Below are 22,500 nucleotides of genomic sequence, written 5' to 3'. Positions count from 1 at the left end.
GCTACGCTGTACATGTGATTATTACAAGAACTCTTTTACCCTAGGACAATTGCGCAATGGAACAATCTCCCACCAGAAATTATTATAGCATCTACTTCGCCATGTTCATTTAGGCAGTCCCTGTATAATCTTAAATATTGATTGATAATATGTTTTTGTTTTATTCATTGTTGTATTTTTTTAAAATTATAATTTAAAGCAGTCTGCAATACTCTTTTAAGAGTGAAGAAATTGGTAAATAAAAAATAAAAAAATTAATAAATAAATAAATAAATAAATGTGTTAACATAACACCTTCAGTTTTAGTCTCGTTGTTGGCTAATTAACAAATTGTAAACGGTTCAGCGTCTGTTATGTACTTTTAAAAAAACGAGCAGCAGTGTTTTATTGGGTTTGAAAACACAAGGGGTAGCCGAGTGTTTTTGGACCCGATAATACACCTGCTGCGAGTTTTTTTCAACCGCTTCAGAATCATTCCACAAAAAGGGCGTTCATCGGGAGTCCAAACAAGGGTTCAAATTTTTGAGAGGAAGATATCGGTATAGTTTACAAAAAAAAAAAAAACTTATGAAATGTAGAACCCATTGGGAACTCGGAAAAATCGAATCTGGCTCACCATAGAGTCTCCAGTTGCTCAGTGGTTAGAACGTCCGAATCCCATCTGGGGGTCGGATTTTTCCGAGTTCCCAATGGGTTCTACATTTCATTTCATACGTGTTTATGATTCTCACATTCGCTCAAAAAATAAAAAATAAAAGAATGAAAAAAACAAGCCAGGCCTTTAAGTTATTACTATTCTTTATATAAAGAGTGTTTTATCTGGTTTAAAGCCCATGCACGTGACGTTTTGTGGATATCATGTATTATTGATGACTTACATAAAGATCAGTCAGATTTAAAAATAAAAACACGCTATCATTTTGTTTGCGAAATGTTAAGATGATATGTCTTCTTGTGTAGCAATATTAGATGCACATCCTGCATTGTTGTATAATGTTGAACGTGTTCTGCTAACAATGTCAAAGTTCAGCCGCACTTAACACATGACATAGCAAGAGCGACCTTAAGGAGACTCGAAAGGGTTTTTCGATGCTATAGTGTTTGAAACAATGAAAGATGCTAAAGAAGGGTATTTTATAGTGTAGGCAAACTATAAATATCTTTACAACTCTATTTTTGGGTAATATTGAATGATATTCTTTCTGCCATTGATAATCGTCGAATCGTAGTTTTTACTGCTGTTAGACCTTTCTGCTGCCTTCGACACACTTGATCATGCCATTCTCCTTTCTCGTTTACGTGTACGATTTGGGATAGCTGGAAAGCCTCTATTATGGTTGCAATCTTATTTATCGAATCGCATGCAATATGTTTCCGTCGATTCCGTCTATTAAACATGACCTTGAATGTGGAGTGCCACAAGGATCTGTCTTGGGACCAATTTTGTGTTTGCTTTATACTTCGCCGCTTTCAGACATCGTAAAGAAATTTAACTTGAGCTATCATTTTTATGCTGATAACTCACAGCTATACTTGTCTTTCCAACCAACCGTACTGGGTGATAGGGATCTAGCTGTGTCTAACATCGAGAGCTGTGTGAATGAAATTAATCATTGGATGATGGTTAATCGCCTTAAATTAAATAAAGACAAGACTGAATTATTGGTGATCTCCGCTAAACATCTTCCAGGATCACTCCTTCACGAAATTTCAGTTGCTGGTGAAATTATTCACTCCGTGCATAAGGCGAGAAATATCGGCACTATGTTCGATAGCCATTTTTGCTTTAATGATCATGTTACTAACATTTGCAAATCTTCGTTTTATCACCTGCGAAATATCAGCTGTATCAGGAAGTATCTTTCAGCGACCACTACTGAATTGCCGGTTCATATGTTTGTATCTTCGAAGTTGGATTACTGTAATTCTCTTTTGTATGGCCTACCAGCCTGCACTATAAAAAAGTTACAACACGTCCAGAATGCCGCAGCGCGCCTCCTCACACTTACAACAAAGCATGATCACATTACGCCTGTTCTTTTTAATCTTCACTGGCTTCCCGTTAATCAACGTATTATTTTTAAGATTTTGCTTATAACCTACAAGGCACTTAACAATTTGGCACCGTCGTACATTCGTGATTTGCTTACATCTTACACTCCATCACGTCAACTACGCTCATCATCCAAGCACCTTCTGGTTTCTCCATCCTATAACTTGAAAACATATGGCGGGCGCAAGATCTTTCTCTGTAGCGCACCATCATTATGGAATGCTTTGCCGTGTGAAATTAGAAACGCTCCGTCTGTGCCTTTTTTTTTTAAGTAGATTAAAAACTTTTCTTTTTAGAATAGCTTTTTATAATTTTAGCCGTTTTAAGCGTTAATTTTAAAGTTTTGTAAGGCGCATTTGAACAGTAGGATACTGGCGCGGTATAAATCTTTTATTATTATTATTATTATTATTAATACCTTAAGGGCACTTATGACGTCATATCGGTTACGATTGCAACGCCTAGTCCACAAAAAGCCCCTCTAAATTTCAGTTTTTGACAATTATCTGAAAAACTTAAGTCGGTGACCTCCGTTTTTTATTTGTTTGTTGGATATATTCCTAAATTCTTTAAAGTCTTAGAGTATGACAAAGTTTTCTAGTGGAATTTAAGATATCGAAAAGAGCGTTTTATAGTTACAGAAAATTGTACTAGAACTTTTCCCGAATTTTTTTTTTTTTTTTTGAAGTGCCAACGTGAATGATACGTGCATGCAAAAAATCAAGATAGATCCCGAGCAAAATTTCGAGAGACAATTTTTTCCCTCAGGTTTTATTTCCGGTTCGCGCGATTTTACGAGGTATTTTTACTTCCTGTGTGTTGCACGCGCTAGTTTTGAAAGAAATTTGAAAATGGGTGGTAAGAAAACGTACGTAAAGATTACTTCGCATCGTAGTGGTCTTATATAGAGTTTGAAGAGGTAGTAGTTATCGTCTTTTTTAACTGGGCGGGCATTAAATGTAGTAGCCATCGGCAGTTCATGGGATCTGAAGACAGTTAATAGAAGGTCGCCACCGAGAAATGCAAAACCAAATTGATTTTAAATGAATGAACTTCACCGATTGGGAATGTGGATATGGGATGACTTATTGAAAAATAATCACAGTCACAAGGGAACTAATTCCAGGCCCCTACTGATTTAGTTCAGTTCGTTCACGCTGATATTTTACTCGGAAGATCATTTGAAGAAATAGGATTTCTACGATCGGTTTTGTAACAACTTCGGAAGATATAGAGTTGTTCTTTTTGGTCGTTGTTGAGATACATTACTTCTTTTATTTGCGTTAAGGTGTTTTCGCGGGCGCCTGTGCCGTTTCATGTGCAAAACCGGTTGGGTTGAAAAATATTATGCAATGAGTAACAAGCAAAGCTGTTTGTGTATACATAATGCAGTGATCTCGAGATGCGCAAATTTGATAATGTTAACAAAGGCGAGAATCTATCCGTTATTCAAAAGGACAGTTAATTAGGAGAGAAAGTCAGTTTATTTTCCTTGATAGAGGGTGTTGTGAAAATTCCGGTTGAGTTGATGAAAGCACAAAGCCATAACGAGATTTATGGAAGGCTGTCTACTTTAAAGGACACATTGGCATATAAATTTTTCCGTTTATTGAGTTCAAGGCTTTGCCTGGTTAATACATAAAAATGGAAAAATGACCAGAAGAGCAATACTTGGCTCAGACTTTCATTCTTGAGTTATTCAGTAACCTGGGGAAAGAGAAACAAATGTTCAATGATGGTAAAATATGACTTAACTGATTAGAGTGTAATTTGAAGTGCTAGTTTTCTACCCCATATGAACCATGTGAGCGTTAGCCCTACTAATGGAAATGGACGCACACAAGGACAGAAGCTGACCAGGGTGGAAGTTTTTTTGTCCTTGTGTAGGCTCATTGCCATTAGTAGGGCTAACGCTCACAGAGGGTAGACACTTTGCACTTCATATTACACTCTTATCAGTCAAGTCTGTTGAAATATAAGTGCTACACGGGCGGGCAACGTTTGTGAAACCTTAATCCTTCCCTGATGGTTAAACATGGTTTGCTTTTTGGAATGGTTTGTTTTAAAAGAAACACCTTCATTAGTTAATTGTATCGAGGTACAATCAGAAAATTTGTTAATGCAAAAAATATTTTCTTTAAATGTAGCACTCTATTTTAGCCCTTGTCACAGGGCATGATCTTGAAGTCATTTAACACGATCTTAGTACTTTCAGTATTAGGTACCGCCCACACGTATCCAACGAATTTGCTAGCCGTATGCGGAATATTTCGTATACGGTTTCCAGAGAGAAAATTGTTTTAATACGCTGCGAAATCGGATATGTCTGTACGGTTGCATCCAGTCTTTTAACGGGTGAGAGAAGTGAACAAAGATTCTCTCACGTGCAACTTGGATAACAAAACACTCGCTCGGTCAATACGGCAAGGCCTCAGTTTGAGATTGCTGTAGCTACCTCAGTCTCGGTTATGAACTACGAATGGTTGACCTATTTTACTTTGACGAGATCCGAAACAGGTCGTGGCTAACTCTTGCTGGTTATACTTACCACTGATTTCCATTCTCAAGCAGTTCCAGTTTTTCTGTTTGGTTGGAACAAAGCGAATATATCTGGCGACGATAGCAACTGGCAACTTGTGGGTTGTAATGGTAGAGCTTGACTTGACGCCCGTTCGGTGAAACTCCTTAATGTAAAATTGAGAATATTTTGATTAGTATGGCGGATGTTTCATAATTTACCAAACTTGATCGATTTGAAAATGTACGAGCAATTATTAGATACCAAATTTATGGTTAGCGAGAATTTGCACTGGAGTTTGTTTTTACTGAAACTTCGCCATATCTTTTGATTCAGGAGTCGATTAACTTCAGGGTATTAGGCAAAGTTCTACCGCTTAGGAGTATAGGGGTTTTGTGAATTTCTTGATGGAAACAGCGCTAAGGGTTTCTTAAGAAGAATGTGTTGCTTTTTTTTATAAACTTGCAAATGGTGAGACATTGAAGCTTTTTTTGTTTGAGGACATTAAGCCAATTTCGCCCTTTCTGAACGTTGTGTTGATATGTGTGCGCTGGAATGTTTTCTGCATGCACTTACGGTTCAGCTTGATATGCAAGCTGTTTTGGGTAATCAAGACGGAGGCACTTCCCAATTTGATTCACTCTTAACTATTTTATATACATTCATACAAGGGCAACGTATCGCGTAGAGTTGGTACTCTTGTACCGCAATACATGAAATGTATTGAAAAGGCTTCCTCATGCAGTCGTGAGAAGGATTGTCCAAATATGGTATAGAAAACGTATGCTCTTTTAATTCAATTTTTTACCACTCTGGCTCCATTTGTGTCCATATGGATTTTCCAAGTATTTCCGTCGGCGGAGTATCGCAGATTGAAGTCTGTAATCCATCTGGAACCATTGACCTCTCCTTGGACAAACATGGAGCAAATATGGAACGTTTTACCCAGATCGACTTGAAGCCAGTCGTTGGTGCTGTTGGCTGTTTTTGCGCACCATCCAAGTCCTCTTTTACCATTAAGGCGACCAAAACTGGCTTGGGTATTGGGAGAAAGTTGAGACGAGGCGGTCATTTGGCTGTCGAGAATAATGCTTTGATTGGCAACTCCAAGTGCTGTAGCACCAGTACACATGTGTTCGGGAGCTCCTGAAAAAACAATGTATTAGGAAATCGTTATCTTTAAGAAAGTTATGACATTTTTTAATTTCGAACACATGTTTCGATGTTACAAACATCATCGTCAGTTACAAAATATTTGAAAAACCGTTAGGACTTATATAACAACTAGGCGAAACTTGCATAATTAAATATGATTAAGTGACAAGAAATACATATTTGAGTGAGTTACAGAGTGTTAGAAAGAATGTAGAGCCTAAAGCGTAACTGACGATGATGTTTGTAACATCGAAACATGTCTTCGAAATTAAAAAATGTCATAACTTTCTTAAAGATAACGATTTGCTTTCTGCTGTCTCGACCTTTTGGTTCCAATGTATTAGGAGCGAATATGGTTTGTCACATTTTGGTGATTTTAAACCAAGGAGAAAGAACATTTCGAACTGGAACTATTGTGCTAGGAAAGTAAATGCAAAGAGACCTAAATGTATTGGTAAGAAGATTAAGAGCAATGAGAGTTAAAAGAAATTCAAGGCAAAGAAATAAAATGTAACATCTGGATGAATTGAAATTGTTGGCGAGTGCAAAAATGTGTTTGTCACGTGTTTTATGGCTGGACTTTGAAAATTTTAAATATTTCTTGTAGAAGGTCTAGAACTGTACACTGATCACTTAGGAGGATATTTGGAAAGCGTTTTAGTAATATCGGCAAACAGGAATAACATTTACTCACCGATTACCAACATCGATACGTCAACAGGATCATAGCCATCCGCGTCATAACCAGCGACGAGGTTGTTTAGTTCTTTCATGCAAACAGAGCAGTTGAAAGTGTTGATTTGCTGAAAAATTGATGATATTTTCGCATTAATGTTGATAGCTGGCACGCGACCGAAAGTTGGGCTTACAAAAAAGTTTTTTTTTTTAATTTAATGCGATATTGTTTTTAGGCTTCGTGGACATTATTTATGTACATTTTCCGCTGCTCTCGTGGGGTTCCTTAGTTTTACTGACTGTAAATGCACAGTACAATTTGAGGAGGCGGTGAGGTCGAATCTGCTTTCATGGGTCGGGCTTTGTAAGTTGTTATGCCGTCGAAATATTTTTGTGGGAAATAATTGTCTGGTTTGGCCACTGCTGAAGGATTAATTCTAGATTTTGCTATTGACGTACCTCCACCCAGGTCACAATGCTGTTGTACTCAGGGGGCATGGTAAGAGCAGTTTTCTTATGGGCGGCAGACACAATGATTGTCGGGACAGAATAATAAGCTTCTGGGAATTGTAAAGTCTGAAATAAAAAGTTGTCACAATGATTGCATCTCTTAATTCATGTCGTAAAAAGAATGTAAAGGAGGGTTTGAAAACTTAGTCTTACCTGGCAAAAAGAGTTGTGATCTTGAAGACGGGGCTTAAAGTCATTGAGGAATGCGAGTTTGTGTTGTTGAGAAAGAAGGTTGTTTGGCAGATCTTTATAGGCAAACCAGTTCTGCAAGGTTAAGAAAAGGCGTCGGGAACATCCGCAGATAAATTAGTATTTATATGAGAGCAATAAATACATGGTGAAAAGGGACTGAGTCATGTCTAGATTGACACTGTTGATTGAGAACATACCACCAGGGAAACCTTCAAGAGAAATTGTGGAATGAACTTAAAACTTGAGGCTTGGATTTGTAGGAACTGAACGAACGTTCATTTTCCGTAATGACTTTTAGTAATGTTGAGTTGGCGAAGTTTCTTGTTTTAATTTTTCTGATCTAATTTATGCGAGCGGGCCAAACGACAGCATTACTTACCACGCTAATTTTCTTGTGTTGTCCATCGAAGTTCTGCATCTCGCGTAAACACACCTTAAATGTGTTTACTTGAATGTCTTCCACCCACACAGAGGCTGCATCGTGTGTTATGTCAGGTCGCGCGTGTTGGGCTGTTACCAGTACGTAAGGCGTAGAAGCAAAGCTTTTCTGAAATAAGAATTTTGAAAAAGGTAAAGGATAGGGAGAGAAGAATTTTCTCAAAATTAAGATGTTTATAACAGAAGACTTGAAGTTCGATGTCTTGTTTCTTTCTGTGACTAACCGAGAATGATACGCTCTTGCAATTGGTTCCGTCCCACCAGTCTGTCATGGTTGTTAGTCCAGCCACTGCGTTTATCGGTGCTTCTTGGAAAGCCATGTAGTCGACGAATGTGAGCCCACCATCTGGTGTTAGGCGGTCATTTCTTCCCGCCTTTAGTACACACACGTCAAACGATGTGAATTTGACATTTTCGACCCAGGCCACCGCAGCATCGTGTATGAAGCTTCCGGTGTAGTTGAAGTAATTAATGGATGTGAGTACGTAAACTAATCCACGGCTGGACACGAAACTCGTCTTAAATTGAACGAATCTGCATTTAACGTCAACGGTGTCGAGATAAAGCGCAACGCGACCTCTCTGAATGACAAATGCTGGAAATCAAGAGCAAAGGAGAGCATTGATATTATTACTGTTTTTAACACAAGGTTTTTGTGCTGTTAAAACTTTGGACAAGAGACTTAAAGTCACTGCTAATCGTTGGGGGGCTAAATTTCATTTCAAGTTATAAACTTAAGGGAATGTTCCTCGATAACGATAAAAGATAAAGGATAAAGATGGATGCAATTGTGAAGTACTCAGTTTGACATACAGGTGCGATTAATCGAGTGTTTTTTTTTCTTAAGTGGTTATCTTACTGGGTATGAACCATCTTTAAATTGCAATGGCAGCACTCACGTTTACAGCCTCCATAATGCTTGATTCCAGGCTCTTCTTTGTCTTTACAGACTTTGTATTTGTATTGGCAGAGACTTTGATGAGTGTATCCGTTGTTGTCGCAGAGGGGCTCAGATTCATTTGTAGCACATGGAATGCAGACACACGAATGATTGGTTGCACTTATCGCCTTGCATACTCCGTAATATGGGCAAGTGACTTCGTTACATGGGTGATAATCTGCAAGTAAAGTGTAACAGTTTTGGTAATTACCGGAGAAGAATGCGTTGGGTATTAATTGATAATACGGACGACGGAGGAAGTACCCACGAGCTCGTGGCCTTAAGCCCCGGCATCTTTTTAATAGATGTGATCGTTGCCAATAATCTTATATTTTGAAAAACATGAATAAATATCAGACCAGACAAAAGCGCTGAATGATAACGAAAGAGACGATCTTTTAACGACTTTGGCTAATTTTCAAATTAAATTAAATTTAATCTCGCGATTTTTAAAACAATCATACAGTCTTAAAAGTCAATTGAAACGATGTGGGCTTTTAATTTCGTTTTACACAAGTAACTGTTGGGGAAACGCGAAGAGATATGCAAATTTTCTTCAAATTGCTACGCAAGTCAATTTTTTTTTCCTTGGTCCTGAGACTGGCACGAGAAAAATAGCCGCGCGAAATTTTGCGCGGCCATTTTTCTCCTCCTCGTGCTCGAATAACGTAGGGACGAAAGTGAGACTGTTGGTAATCAAAGCAAATGACGTCAATTCGTTCATCCTATACTTACATCCGGCAGTGATGTAGTTGACAGTGATTGGGTCGTGAAGCGCGTCATACCGCTGGATATCTTTCAAGCAAACCTCAAAATCTGTACTGGTGACGTTCTAAAAGGAACAATTTAAGTTTTAAAAAGGAGTAAATAGGTCTTTAAAAAAATCACATGGCGGCACTAATGACTGAAACTTTGTTTTTGCTCACCGAAACTTCAACTCCAGGCTCTGGGTACGAAATCTATTGTCTATGGCCAATATGGCAGCCGCACGAATAAGGTTTATTCTCTACGCCTATATTTTAGGGCTTTGTAGTCGTATGAAGCGTTCTTTACATGGAAAAGTAAAAGTTAAGTGATATTGACGCATGTCTGGCATCATAGTGAGTCACTTTCGGGCGAAGTTGAACGAAAACGCAACCATAGATTATTTTGAGGACGACTAGTAGCTTTATTTTTTCTTACCCTAACCCATTCCTGAATGGCGTTGTTGTCAGCGTCGATAGTTGCTTTAATGTTGTCTTTGTAGTGCTCAGCAGTTGTGATCATGGTCGGAGGACTGTAAAATTCTTGATCAAATTTCACTGTCTGAAAGATTTTTCGCACAAGGTTAGTCTTAGTGAAGAAACTATTACTTGGCCCGGCTCATTGAAAACTGAAGTGGATTTGGGGGAGCCATTTGTTCTTGCCCAATCGTAAAGTAGGAAAGTAGTCAAGATGTTTATTAAAGTTTTAATTCTTTGATTGTACGGACGTGATCAAACGGCCACGTTGGTGCCAAAATAGAAAAATCTACACAAGTTTTTCATAATGGACTCAAAATTATGAAAAGACTTTTTCGCTATTGTTCTTTCCACGAACATGGCCGTAAGGTGCAATCAAAGAATTATAATTGCTTCCACTGCGCGAGATAAAGATGAATGGACAATAGCTTTACCTTTAACGCTCGCAGGAAGCTTTTGAGCTGACAAGTCACAGATGTGCGTTGAATCTGAAGCTTTAGCCCTGCTAATCTGTTGAGTATCGTTTGAATTTAACCGAGAATTGCGTTATCATTATCAATCAGTACCTTGCAGTAACTGTATCCTTCGGCTTTTATTGGAGGGTTGGTGTTAGGAAAGTATACGTCAGAGCTCAGAGGGGTGTTCCATGTATTGGGTCTACTGAACAGCACTAAAATGTCCTGCAGTGTGAGAGAACATCAAGATTTCAAGCCATTTACGCCTAAATAAGCTTTTACAATCATTTATGCTATTGTTAATGGGTTTTACTAAAGCTACTGTTGAAAAAAAAAAAGTGCAAGGCACGCATCTCTGTTGAATGGATCATGGCAGCGAGGAAGATGCCGAGCTAACGGTCTTTTCTGACTAAAACTCGACGTTTCTTCCTCCTTCATGATCTCTTGCCATTCGTGTCCGGGACTTTTTTCCAGACGGTAAAATGACGTAAATTTCTTAAGCTTCTTGGTTAAACCTGTAGTTAATCAATTCAGAATTTTCGGATGTCTTGTAATAATCTCGACTCTGTTCAGTTCAGAATGACAAGATCCAACATTAGCAAGGTTGATTTTGATCATGATAAAAACGATTACTAAAAAAAAGCGATTTGTTTCTTGTATCTACCCACTACATTTTAATGCGGTAAAAAGAAAGTATTTGTTGCTGTGGCAATCACTCACGACTTGGACGAGTCTGTGAATCCCGTCAAAGTTCTTCAACTCTCTCACGCATGCTCTGAAACCCTGGTATGTTACGTCCTCTGCCCAAACGATCGCCGCATCGTGTTTGTTTTCAGTTTTAGGATTTTCGGGGTCTACTTTGTGGACAGCTGTTACGAATACATGTGGAACCTCCGAGTACACCTAAAACAAGAAATCGGGGATGCAGGGTTCACATCTCGTTCAGCTAAAATTTGTTTTTCAGGCTTAAAAAGGGGAACGTATTCTGATCTATTAGTCAATTTGTGTTCTAACAATATTAATATTCCGAAATATTCCTTCCCTACCCGACAAAAAAGATTACGATGATTGAAATAAAAAAAGGAATTCTAAGTTCAATAATATTTTAGATCAGGACAATATCTGTCGTTGCCTTCAGTCTAGGATTTGATAATTTTACGTTTATATAGGATATTTAGCTCAATACGTTTCTCTTATGCAAAAATATTCCTCTTCGGCAGTCCCCGAATTCAGGCTACCTAACTCGTGGATGGTTTGATTTTATGATATATAATATTAAAAGAGAATTTGAGAAGCTTTTGATGTTTAGCAACATTTCTTATCTTTTTTTTTTTTGGCGAGTTATCCAAATTGTTCATTTTTTTTTCTTTTAATGAACTGACACCATTGTGGGACTGGTCGCACACGACACAATTTCCATATAGCTACATGTTCGTTTGTTTCATTATACTTTCAACAAGTAAGAAAACAAGAAAAACGTTTGGCAACTTTAGTTAAGTGAAGATGCATGCATGAAGTTTCTCGTCGTGGTCATTAAAATTAATAATTAAGTAATAGAACTGAGAAAAACTGACCTTTTCGTATTTTTGGTCGATACATTTTGTTCCCGATGTATAAAGCGGGATGAGTCGTCTATTAGAAAAACCATCGTCACTTCTAACATTCTGATAAGCAATCCACTGGAAATTTATTGTTCGGCCACTTGGAGAAATTGCTGAAGTGGTAGCCACACAGGCTTTGAATCTGAAATGCAGCAAAGGAAATAATCAGCATTGAACCTAGCAGATGAAAAACGATCTGCACGTGCGCAGGCTGTGCGCTTTATAAATGTCTTCACATTTCGTTGGCAAAAAAAGGTGATCAGGTTTTTCTACAGAACTTCAGACAAGTTACTTTTATACCTTTGATATATTTTCTAAAATGTGGCCGAAGTTTGGCCATCGTTCAAGGTTCGGTCATGATTATCCTGCGTAAATTCAGAATAAATGCATGGAAAGCCATTGTAGTGGTTTTATCTCAGCCCAGTCTCACTACGACCCAGAATTAAAAATGTCGCTTTTATTTAGTGTACTGTACATCGCTTACCCCGATGTTGTTACATCCTCGGCCCACGGAACTGACGCAGTGTATTTCTCAGAAGCTATAGTCATCTGAATCTTTACATCACCAGAAGCAAACGGAGCGGTAAATCGGAAAACTTGGCATTTGTAATCTTCGTTGTTAGCAACCGTTACCTCACCAGATCCGAATATCATTCCGCCAGGAGAAGTAGTTGCTGAAACACATACCATACCATCATTTTGACAATTAAAAAGAAGACTGATACTGAGCTGATCACAGCTTCGAGCGAAGAATGGATCAATTTGAACGACCAGTTCATCAAAAGCATACCATGTAAAAAACCTTTGATTTTAGGATCCCTTCAAGATTTCTTGGTAAATAAATAAATTTGGACGATCAGACAACTCTGCAATGATTCGGAATTCTTACTCGAGTTTCCTTTTCTTTCCCAGTTTGTTATCCCAAGAAGAAAGTGTAGACTGCAACAAGAATGCTTTGGATGACTTCGCGTTCAATAAGCCTTAAAACCGCCTGGTTAGAATTGATAAAATCAAATTTAAGCGTAGAAACATTGATAAACCTGCAAATGTTCCAACACAGAAGACAGAACCCAAAATGAAAACTCCGAGAGCCAGATGTATCACATCCATAGTTACTGCAGAACTCGTAATCAACACTGACACAAAGTGTAGACAAGAAACAGTCACAGCCTTTTTAAATACTGGAATGTTAGCTAAAAAAAAAACACCTGAGGAAACGTCACTCGAATGGAAAGGTGTCAAATGCGTGTGGTTGCATAATGCAAATTTTGAATCAACAAATCTGGTCGCAGGGTGGCAAACCATGCAGTGTTTGACAAGCGTGCAGTTTTTAACAGTTACGTGTGAAATTCGTTTATTCATATGACATAGAGCGTGGAATTTTTTTGATACAATTGTAATAAATTAAAGTAGTTATTTTTTTCTTATCTTTTTACTGAGAATACCAAACAAAGTGTAACAGTTTTAACACCATAGATTAGGATGACATATTTTTCCCTAATGAAACAAAAAATTACAGAAGAATAGTGACTTTTCAGGGGCAATTTAATAAATGCAAGCACAATAGACAGTAGATGCAAACTGGGGAGAGACGCATCACTACACTGTAAAGCCAGCTAGTGCACTGCATGTATGTAAGCGTAGTCTGGGCGTTCCGCGTCGGACTTGGACTTCAACGCAATTGAAGTCCTGGGCCCCAGCCCATCGACCGCGTTGCCTCGCAAAATATGAAGACAAAAATGCTCATGACCAGCCAGAGTAAGGACAAATAGAAATCACATTGAGAGACACAACGGCAAATGAGACGGTACGTAAATTTTACTGATTTCGTTTTTTGTCTTTTGTCTTTTGTTTCGCATCTGCTACGCTCGTTTTAACAACGGCAATTTCGGTGAATTGCCTCGCGTGCGGCTCCGGTTTTGCTTGCATAACTTTTGTTCGCGGGGCATTGTCTTTTTGCGTTCTTATTGTTTCTTGATTTTCTTGCCTTTTGTTCAGCGTCGTCTGCGTCTTCAGTTATTTTTTCACACGGAGTCTGGCGACGTTTTTCAGTGTGAGAAAGCGGCAAACGATTTCCGTGCAAATAATAATAAAATGAGCTACTGTCACAGAAAAACAATGCAATGACAATGCTGCACTGACATTATTATGTCCGGTGTTCTTCGCACCGGTCTGTGAAATGCACATGCGAGGATCTTGTCAAGCAAACAAAAAGGCCAGCGTTTTTTAATCCCCTTGGTATGAAATTCAAAGTTCCAAATGGTGAATACCACAGAAGAATCATAATATAGCTTCGGGTAAACAAAACAGTCTAGGTGATTGTAGAATTCTCCCACGGCAGTAATATAATTTTCCGAATTGTTCAGTTCAATGTTTGCTTTAATTCACTGATCATTCATATTGTGAAACTGAATTTCTTCTCGTGACGTGATACTTTTTGCAGTGTTGTTGCCTCGACGCAAGAAGAAGGCTCCCCTGACGAATACGAAACTAGAGAAGCATTGCTTTTGAGCGCATTATTTCCATTTTACGACGACGGGAACGAAAGTGACGAGAGCCAATCGGACGAAGAAGAAAAAGAAGGACGCTATCAGGAATCAAGTTTTCAAAGAAGGCTCAAAGGTGATCTAATGCGTTCCCTAGCTCGCTCTCAATTTAATTTGAAGTGCCCCGAGGTGTTTATCCTTTGCAGATCATGGCAAAGAAATTGAAAGTAGAACTGGGGATTGCTATTACTCCACACGCTCACCCACGAAACATAACGTCCGTTTTTCGTGGAATTATTCTAAATGTATTTGAAACAGTAAGGGTTGGACACAAAAATTGATACCTTGTCTTGACCACAAGGAAATCTCAGGCAATGAATGCAGTTTTGGCCTTTTTTTATCCTCATTTGCACTTATTGTAACACAATGAAATTTTTTGTGAAATTGTGTACACCACAACAGGAATAAGGTCTGGAGCAACTTAAAACTTGTACCTGGCCTTTTCCGACCACCATTGAAATTAATCGATTTTATGATTAACCCGGGCACGTTATCCACTTGCAATTTAATGCTCCGGAATTTTGTAGTCGAGTTGCCTTTGTAATCACTGTCAAGAGATAAATTTGGGACGAAAAGAACCCGTTTTCATTCAAGTTTACAGGAAAAAAAAAACAACCAAATATTGTGTTTTGCCAAACACACGTCTTTTATCGACGACAACATACTTCCAACACTCGTAACGTATTTGCGCTTTGTTTCCTAATGGACGAAACTTTAACAATTTAATTTTTTTTCTTTGCTTAGGTCTTTTTGTTTTGCTTGTGGTGCTTATCATGTTGGCGATTTTAATTATTTTGTTACTGTCGATCCCGAAGGAAAGTACGGGAGTGGATTTTATAGGTATGTAAAGAGACGAGACAGACGAGGAAATTCAAATTTGCAATTTTTCTTGTCGGGGAGCACCCACGAGATATCGCCTTTGTAGTTCCTCGAAAGCGACGCGGTGGGAACTACATTTTCATGCGGAGCTGATCTAGGCGGGAATGGTTTTTGAGATGCGGGCCACTTGATAATCAAAACAGGGGGCGGGCTCATTTATATCTGGAACTTTAATTATCGACAACTTTGCTTTCTGTTTAAAAAGGGCGACATTAAAATTAGAGTTCAAATTTTGGCTTTAGAAGATGGGTTCTAACTTACTCGACAAGAAAAATAATGCCTTTCAGCACCAAAAAAAAAAAAAAGATTTGGCGAGACGCACTTCATTCCCTCGAGAGTTAGATCATTTGGGCTGGTCTTTCATATACACCTCATTCCAAAATGGCCGCCTTTTTTCATTCAAATTAGACCTTGATGCCGCCTAACCCAAAATATTCTCTTGAATTTTCCGCTCAAGAACGAGGCATCAAGGGCTAATTTGAATAAAAACAAAAAAATATTTAAATGACGGCCATTTTGGAATAAGGTCTATACCGGATCCGAAATAATTAATGTCCGTTAAACAAAAGAACAAAACGAATATAACAATACCTAATCAGCGACTCCTTATCGGAATATCAATGGTTCTTTTGTATTCGTCATTTTAGTCCGGTATATGAAAGTCTAGAGCAAAATTCAAAAAGAGGAACAAGTCTCTCTTCTCAAATTTTAAGAAAACCTTCTTACCCTTTTTTTTTTTTCTAAAAACCGAATCTTTGCAAAATCCATCGCTGAATTGTTAGATTAAAGGGTCCGAAAACGCCAGCTGGGAATGAAAACATCAATGAAGTCCAACGGGAAGGATCGATAATCGGAGTTTGAAACATAACGTCAAAGGACCTTGGGCGTCACCTCATACTTCAAAGGGTGTCAGGTTGTGTCGCCCCATCGCCTTGTCGCCCCAAGTTACGTCGCCCTAACTTAAGTCTAGGGTTAGGGTTAGGGTTAACGTTAACATGAAAACAGCAGTCAAGCCGGGTCAACCCCCCTTGCTGGGTAGCCCTTCTCGGGTAACCCTTCTCGAGACTCAGGTTGACCCGGCTAGAAGGGTTGAAATTTCTTCAATTTCTTCATGTAAACACTGGCCCATCTGATCCGGGATCGTTTGAACGTCACCCTTTTAGCGGTTCAGCGTTGTTGCCCATGCGCAGCCTGTAGCAAAATGGCAGAGGCGAATGGGCATGAAGAATGTGTGGAAAAAAGAACGTCAACTTGGCAGTAGAATCACTCAATGACTGAACATCTTATTGCGAAACTACAATAACATTGGTAAAATGGCTGATAACGTCAACACAAGTTGATGATTCTGATGATTGCATGGTTCGTCCGTTATTTTCCTCACTGAAAAGTCGTTATCAGCTCTTTTAACCGAGTGAAAGAGGAACTGACCCGAGTCAGCCGAGATCGACCCAACCTTCACCCAGCCCAGGCTTGTGTAAACGTAAAATTCGACGCTAAACTGACCCGGGTTGGTGCCCAGCCGGGGATCGTGTAAAGCGGCCCAAAAAGGGTTGTCTTGTCAGAAATAACACACAACCAGCGGTGACAAACACCAGATATGAACGCATCCTTTGAAAATATCTTTTACTTGACGTTTCGTAAGCTTCTGCATACATCTTCAGAAGTGACGGTTAATACAAAATTGGAGTTCACCAACTTATTAAGCATTAACTATTAAGTAACAATAGAGGTGAAAAAAAAAATCAATAAACACACAGCTTTTCGCTGCTGACATATTCATTTATGGTGGGCTTAAATCTTTCATCAACAGTGTCTTCTTTATTTTGAGTGTGGGATCGCCCTTTCGCTAAAATTTCACAATGATCTTATTTTAAACTGTGACCAGTTGATATAACATGATCCGCAAGAGCCGACATATGATGATCAAAATGCTCAGTTTTTCTGTCGTGCAATCGTCTTTTCTGACTTCAACTTATAATAATCTGTTTTCTTTCAGTGGAGCCTCCGGAAGCTTTATATTTCTCATATCCCCTCTATGGGAAGGCAACGTTTGAAATCCCCGAAGGCAAAGCGTACAAATGCAATTCAGAAGTATTCGTCGAGCCGTTCGGTGGAGATGATGTCTTCGTTCAGCTTGCGCCATCTCGATCCAGTGCTATGACTCGTTCCTTGCACCAAGCCGTGACAGTTTGGCTCCAGTGGGTGAATTCAACTGGGTTTTCAGCTTGTGTGGAAACTTCGGGACCATCGGGTGACGCTCGGGTAAGCTAGTAACACGAGTTCCAAAATGCAGTTAATGCATCGACGAAGGCAACAAAGAAGTAACTAAGTTCGACTTGTTTTTACTTGCAGTGGAAAATACAATCCGTATAATATCAATTGGAAAAATATCAATCAATAGACCAAATCGGCTAACTCTTTGTTTGTTATTTTAGGGATGGCGCAGTGGTGAGAGCCCTCGCCTCCCACCAATGTGGCCCGGGTTCGATTCCCAGTTTCGGCGTCATATGTGGGTTGAGTTTGTTGGTTCTCTACTCTGCACCGAGAGGTTTTCTCCGAGTACTCCGGTTTCCCCTCTCCACAAAAACCAACATTTGACTTAATTTTTGTTGATTGGTAATTTCACTTTACACTGTCCCCAATTAGTGCTCCAGCGCTAAATCGATTAGACACTTGAATAAAGTTCCTTTCCTTTCCTTTCCTTTCCAATTCAAATCTCCCACGTATAGGATTCTTTGTGTATTGCATTTGCATTATAATGTAGCATTCACATTGAAATGATATGGAAATACCTGGAACAAAACGTTTTATGCCAAAAGTGTTTGAATTGGGTATACAACATTGAGTTGGCCGATTTGCTCTACTGGCTTTTTTTAAAGCAGTGGCACCGCTTTATAGACATAATTTAGCAAATCAGATATTGGGATGTTTCACATGCTAATTGGTATCACGAGGATTCGCTAGATCTAAAATACAGCTTTTTCATAAGGGTCGTCGAGGAATGCAATCGTCATTATTATGTAAAGTTTGGTTTTATCAAACGTTCGAAACGTCAGCTTTCCGAATTGTTCAGGGTGGTAATTCGACCTTTATCAACACGTATGACGAAACCAAATTTTCCTGTTTCATTCTCCCACCGACGCAGCACCACAGTTTCCTTAGAAACTAGAAATTCATAGTTATGTACTGGGCTCTAGTGATCGCAGGTCATTCATTGCAAGATGTTGAATGTCAAAGAACACACCTGTCTTGGAGATTATGGAAAATTCCACGTGTGAAAATATTAAGGGTTTTGTCTTTCACTGACAAGACATAATTTACTTTAGTGAAACTTTGTATAGTAACCGCTCATATCAGTCGGTCGACCATTGAAATATAGGAGGATCGTGGGTCTCCAAATAACCAAGCTCTATACTGTCTTGTGGGATGAGGTCATAAAGGCTTTTAGCCATAGACCGCTTCTTAAACCCTTTTTCATTTAACTACTGTATATGGAACGTTGTAAGGAAGCTATGCATTTTTTGCAAAGAGCACTCCATAGTTGTGGTCTGTCCTATTCTCTCCAGAAAATATGGCTGCCTTGGCGAAATGTATCAAACTGCTCAGTGTGGTGTTTGCGGGCACATAAGCAAAAATGGGCCATAAATTCTGGGGGAAGTTTGCACCCGGACGAATATACAGATATAGAAACCTCTTACCACGCGACTAATGGATTTCCTGCGTTCACCACGTAGTCCCGTACATGACTTGATTTAAAGTTGATTTCTGGACTTGGTGTTTGGGACATTTTGCACTTTTATATCCCTCAGGTGGTCAACGTTCATTGGCTGGCGTTTCGAGGTCAACCAACTGGCTCTGCTGCAGGAATTATTGAGATTCCATTTTGGACAACTGGAAGTTCACATGTTGATATTATTTTCCCTTCGGTAAGTGAGTCTTTTCCATCGCAAACAGTATAGCCTGAGGCCCTTTGGCTGTCGAAAGTTTCCCACTCTATCTCTATCCTATTTCTTCGGAGTCGAGCTCACTTTCAATTCAATGTTTTACCGTTTTATATTTTCTTCAACTTCCCCCCAAACTTTCCTGTTCTTTCTTGAGATGATTCTTTTTTTTTATTTTACGTATTTCATTTAGAATCTCTACAGAGTGCCAGAAGTTTTCGTCACTCCAATTCATCAACACCCGCGGGACAGGAAAAGCGCGGCTTCGATTTGGACGGAAGACGTCAGCGGTGCGGGCTTCAAAATTTTCCTGCGCGAATTAACTAATTTTAGTGGTGGGCACAAGGGTGTTGTCGTGGTAAGAACTTTAAAACAGTTTATAATTGAATATCTGTAGAAATTCAGGCGATTGGCTTTGCTTGCTCTCGTTTTGAATTCACTACTCGGAAATGATTGCTTTGAAATTTGCATGCCCATTTTAGTTGCTCGCTTGCCATTTCCCGCCCTTTTCACTGGACGCACGTAACTGCCATACGTCATGATTGGCTCTTTCAGGCGTTTTGGCGCCAGTTGTTATTGGCACCAGTGAAATAAAAGGCTTTAGTTTCATAACGCGCCTTTCAGTTGACATTCGCTTCAAATTGAAGTCTGATCTGTCCTTAAATTAAATTCTCCGCAAAACAGATACTAATTTTTAATTTGCTGGAAGCGTTCAAATGAGCCTCTTCCCTGGTCGTTGGGTCCCATAATGGTCTGGAGGGGCGTATCATTAGCAAAAGTCAATCAAGCGCAGATGTCCTTAATAATTTGTCGGAAATATAATTGTGACTTCATTTCTAAGCACATTTCCACTCATTTTTTTGGAAAAAAAAAAACTAAGGCAAGCTTTGTTTTAATACTGTAACAACCCGTTACGCTGATATTAGATGAAACGTTTTTTTTCAACTTCCAGCAATGGATTGCGTTTGTGACGACTCCAAAAGGCTGGAAAATGCCCGAAAAATCAATGATTGAGTTTGAAAACGAGGAACCTCCAGAGAGGAAAACGCAATACAGTTTTTGCCAGGTAATTTTCTTGTTTCTTTTTTGTTGTTGTTCATGTCACGATTTTCTTAGTCATCAGTCGAAATTAGCCCTGTTCCGGGACTCCCTCTTACCCCGCCCTGAAAAGAGCGATTGAGAAGAGCATGTAGCATTTACAGTATACCATTTCACAAGGCCAGATTTCAAAAGCGGGAGTTCCATACCCTTTGCTATTGCACGTGATACGTGGGTTTTCTTTATTCCCGGTCGTCTGATGCCCAAACAACCCTGAGCCAAACAATGTGTTTATTCAAAGGCACAGAAATGAAAAAAGAACGGAATTCTTGTTAAAAAAAAAAAAAATACACGCTTGGAGCCGGGCCGAAGTAAGCGCAAAGTAGTCTAATGTGCAATGCTCAGCTAAGCTATGATAAGGATACTTGCTGGAAGAGAAAATTGTTTGGCGCTATATCCGTTTACACGCAAAAAGCTAAAGCTAGACTAAATTTGAATCCCATGCAAAGTTGGGTCGTGAACCAATGGTCCATTGACAAAGCGCTTTCCTCAACCCTCGGCTCGCACAGTGGTGTAGTAATTTTGCCTTTGTCTCTACTGTTCATTTGTTGTAGGATGTGAAATTCCAATCGCCCTTCTACCAAACCCCTGTACTTCTGCTCAGTCCGAGTCACAAATGGATCAGGACAAACGCGTTGTACATCAATCCAGATAATAACGCGATCACCTCGTGGATCGAGGTAGGTATGACAGACAGATTAGAGCCAAGCGCCGGTTGAAGATAAATTTCAACTGAAGCTAGTGGCAAATATGGACTTTGAGAGAGCTATGACCGTGACAGCAACGAGGACGAAAACGTCACCTTAAAATATAACTTTACAATATCGCAAAGTCCCAATTATTCCATGACCTCGTTCACGTCGTACAAGGTGGGAGAATACCCCATTTTTATATCCCATAATTTGTTCGCGCGGTTTCAGAGTAAAAATAGAAAATGAAAGGTTCGCATTTGTATGCTCACATTGTTATTAAAATATAACTTTGCACTATCGTAAGTCTATCACGATTTTTCCACCCCGTCGTACAGCATTAGCAAAGGTCGAAATGCAAGGAAAGGTTACGTTTTTACAAACGTTGGCCGTGTAGCACTTATATTTAAACAGACTTAACTGATTAGAGTGTAATGTGAAGTGCTAGTGTTGTACCCCATATGAACCATGTGAGCGTTAGCCCTACTGATGGAAATGGGCCCACACAAGGACAGAGAAAAACTCTGACCAAGATGGGAATTAAACCCACGACCAACGTTTGTAAAAACGTAACCTTTCTTTGTACTTGTGCATGTGAATTGCCGTGACTTTAACATCTTCAGTTCCCACGGCCTGCTCCCGTCTGACCTTGTAGCTCAGTCGGTAGAGCAGCGGTGATCTAACCCGAAGGTCGTGGGTTCAATTCCCACCCAGGTCAGAGATTTTCTCTGTCCTTGTGTGGGCGCATTTCCATCAGTAGGGCTAACGCTCACATGGTTCATATGGGGTAGATACTTAGCACTTCACATTACGCTATAATCAGTTTAGGTTGATGAAGCCGTTTGACCGAGCCTTGAAAAGTAGCTAATGAGAGATCTTTTTTTCTCGTTCACTTATATGGCGGCGTTGACGTTACGTGAAAACCGCCTATACTAAAAAAAAAAAAAAAAGAAGACGCGCACCAACAAGTTAACCAATAGACCAATTCGGTTAACTCAATGTTGTACCCAATTCAATCTCTCGGGGTTGAGATTCTTTGTGTGTTGAATTTCCATGACAATGAAGCATTCATATTTAAATGATATGGAAATTCTTGGAACAAAACGTTTTATTCCCAGAGGATTTGAATTGGGCACAACATTGAGTTAGCCGAATTGGTCTATCATGACGCAAATTAAAACATGAAGCAGTCTCTGAACGCGGGAAAATGCATGCGATTCACAATAGCTGTTACTACAGTTGAGCCCACGTGTCAGCGGTGTTTGCTTTAGAGCACACTGAAGTGAGGCTTTTGGTTCGACATTCGATCAGGTACAAAGAAGAGTAAGAGATTTAGCGCGCGAAATGCGAAAAAAATGACGAGTTCCTATCCAGAATTTACGTTTTTCTCGGAAGAAAAATTATAATTGCTGCATGAAAGCTGCCTTCGATAGCTCTTGTAGACAATTTTTGTTATGCAAGGGCCAGCTGAACAAAGTACATTTGCCGGATCTTGGGAGATCTGACCGGCAAATAATTTTTAGACGAGGAGTTAAGTGATAGTGAAGTGAAATCAGTTAAGTCCCCGAAGAAGTCAGGCTGTGCCTGACG

General features: G+C 39.4%; 2 protein-coding genes across 2 annotated transcripts in view; one reads left to right on the top strand and one right to left on the bottom strand.

Annotated features, from left to right (window-relative positions):
- Positions 1-3,752: 3,752 nt before the first annotated feature.
- Positions 3,753-12,879, bottom strand: LOC137996225 (uncharacterized). Its single transcript, XM_068841644.1, has 16 exons — positions 12,798-12,879; positions 12,242-12,431; positions 11,668-11,899; positions 10,877-11,059; positions 10,268-10,381; positions 9,664-9,786; positions 9,217-9,313; positions 8,441-8,659; positions 7,766-8,136; positions 7,483-7,650; positions 7,065-7,175; positions 6,861-6,977; positions 6,421-6,529; positions 5,380-5,717; positions 4,602-4,737; positions 3,753-3,760 (listed from the first exon to the last, which is right to left on the bottom strand). The coding sequence occupies exons 1-16, from the start codon at positions 12,865-12,867 to the stop codon at positions 3,753-3,755; spliced, it is 2,586 nt and encodes an 861-aa protein (XP_068697745.1). The 5' UTR covers positions 12,868-12,879.
- A 677-nt stretch (positions 12,880-13,556) lies between these two features.
- The window catches only part of LOC137996224 (uncharacterized), an 18,688-nt gene continuing 9,744 nt past the window's right edge, over positions 13,557-22,500 (top strand). Inside the window, exons 1-9 of the mRNA XM_068841643.1 lie at positions 13,557-13,564; positions 14,201-14,379; positions 15,048-15,143; positions 17,179-17,444; positions 18,992-19,108; positions 19,317-19,516; positions 19,606-19,645; positions 20,076-20,189; positions 20,776-20,901. Coding sequence (XP_068697744.1) covers positions 13,557-13,564; positions 14,201-14,379; positions 15,048-15,143; positions 17,179-17,444; positions 18,992-19,108; positions 19,317-19,516; positions 19,606-19,645; positions 20,076-20,189; positions 20,776-20,901 — 1,146 coding nt within the window. The remainder of the gene's footprint in view (positions 13,565-14,200; positions 14,380-15,047; positions 15,144-17,178; positions 17,445-18,991; positions 19,109-19,316; positions 19,517-19,605; positions 19,646-20,075; positions 20,190-20,775; positions 20,902-22,500) is intronic.

Source organism: Montipora foliosa, chromosome 3, assembly GCF_036669935.1.
Source record: "Montipora foliosa isolate CH-2021 chromosome 3, ASM3666993v2, whole genome shotgun sequence".
In the NCBI taxonomy this organism is placed as follows: Eukaryota; Metazoa; Cnidaria; class Anthozoa; order Scleractinia; family Acroporidae; genus Montipora; species Montipora foliosa.
This window is presented reverse-complemented; position numbering and strand designations above follow the sequence as displayed.

Bases quoted from the DNA above. Each gene is read 5' to 3' on its own strand.
- LOC137996225 (XM_068841644.1), bottom strand. From the start codon at position 12,867: ATGGATGTGATACATCTGGCTCTCGGAGTTTTCATTTTGGGTTCTGTC. The intron at 12,432-12,797 runs GTTTATCAATGT...TATGTGTTTCAG, and splicing joins CTGTGTTGGAACATTTGCAG to CAACTACTTCTCCTGGCGGA. The intron at 5,718-6,420 runs GTGAGTAAATGT...TTGTTTTTTCAG, and splicing joins CGTATCGATGTTGGTAATCG to GAGCTCCCGAACACATGTGT.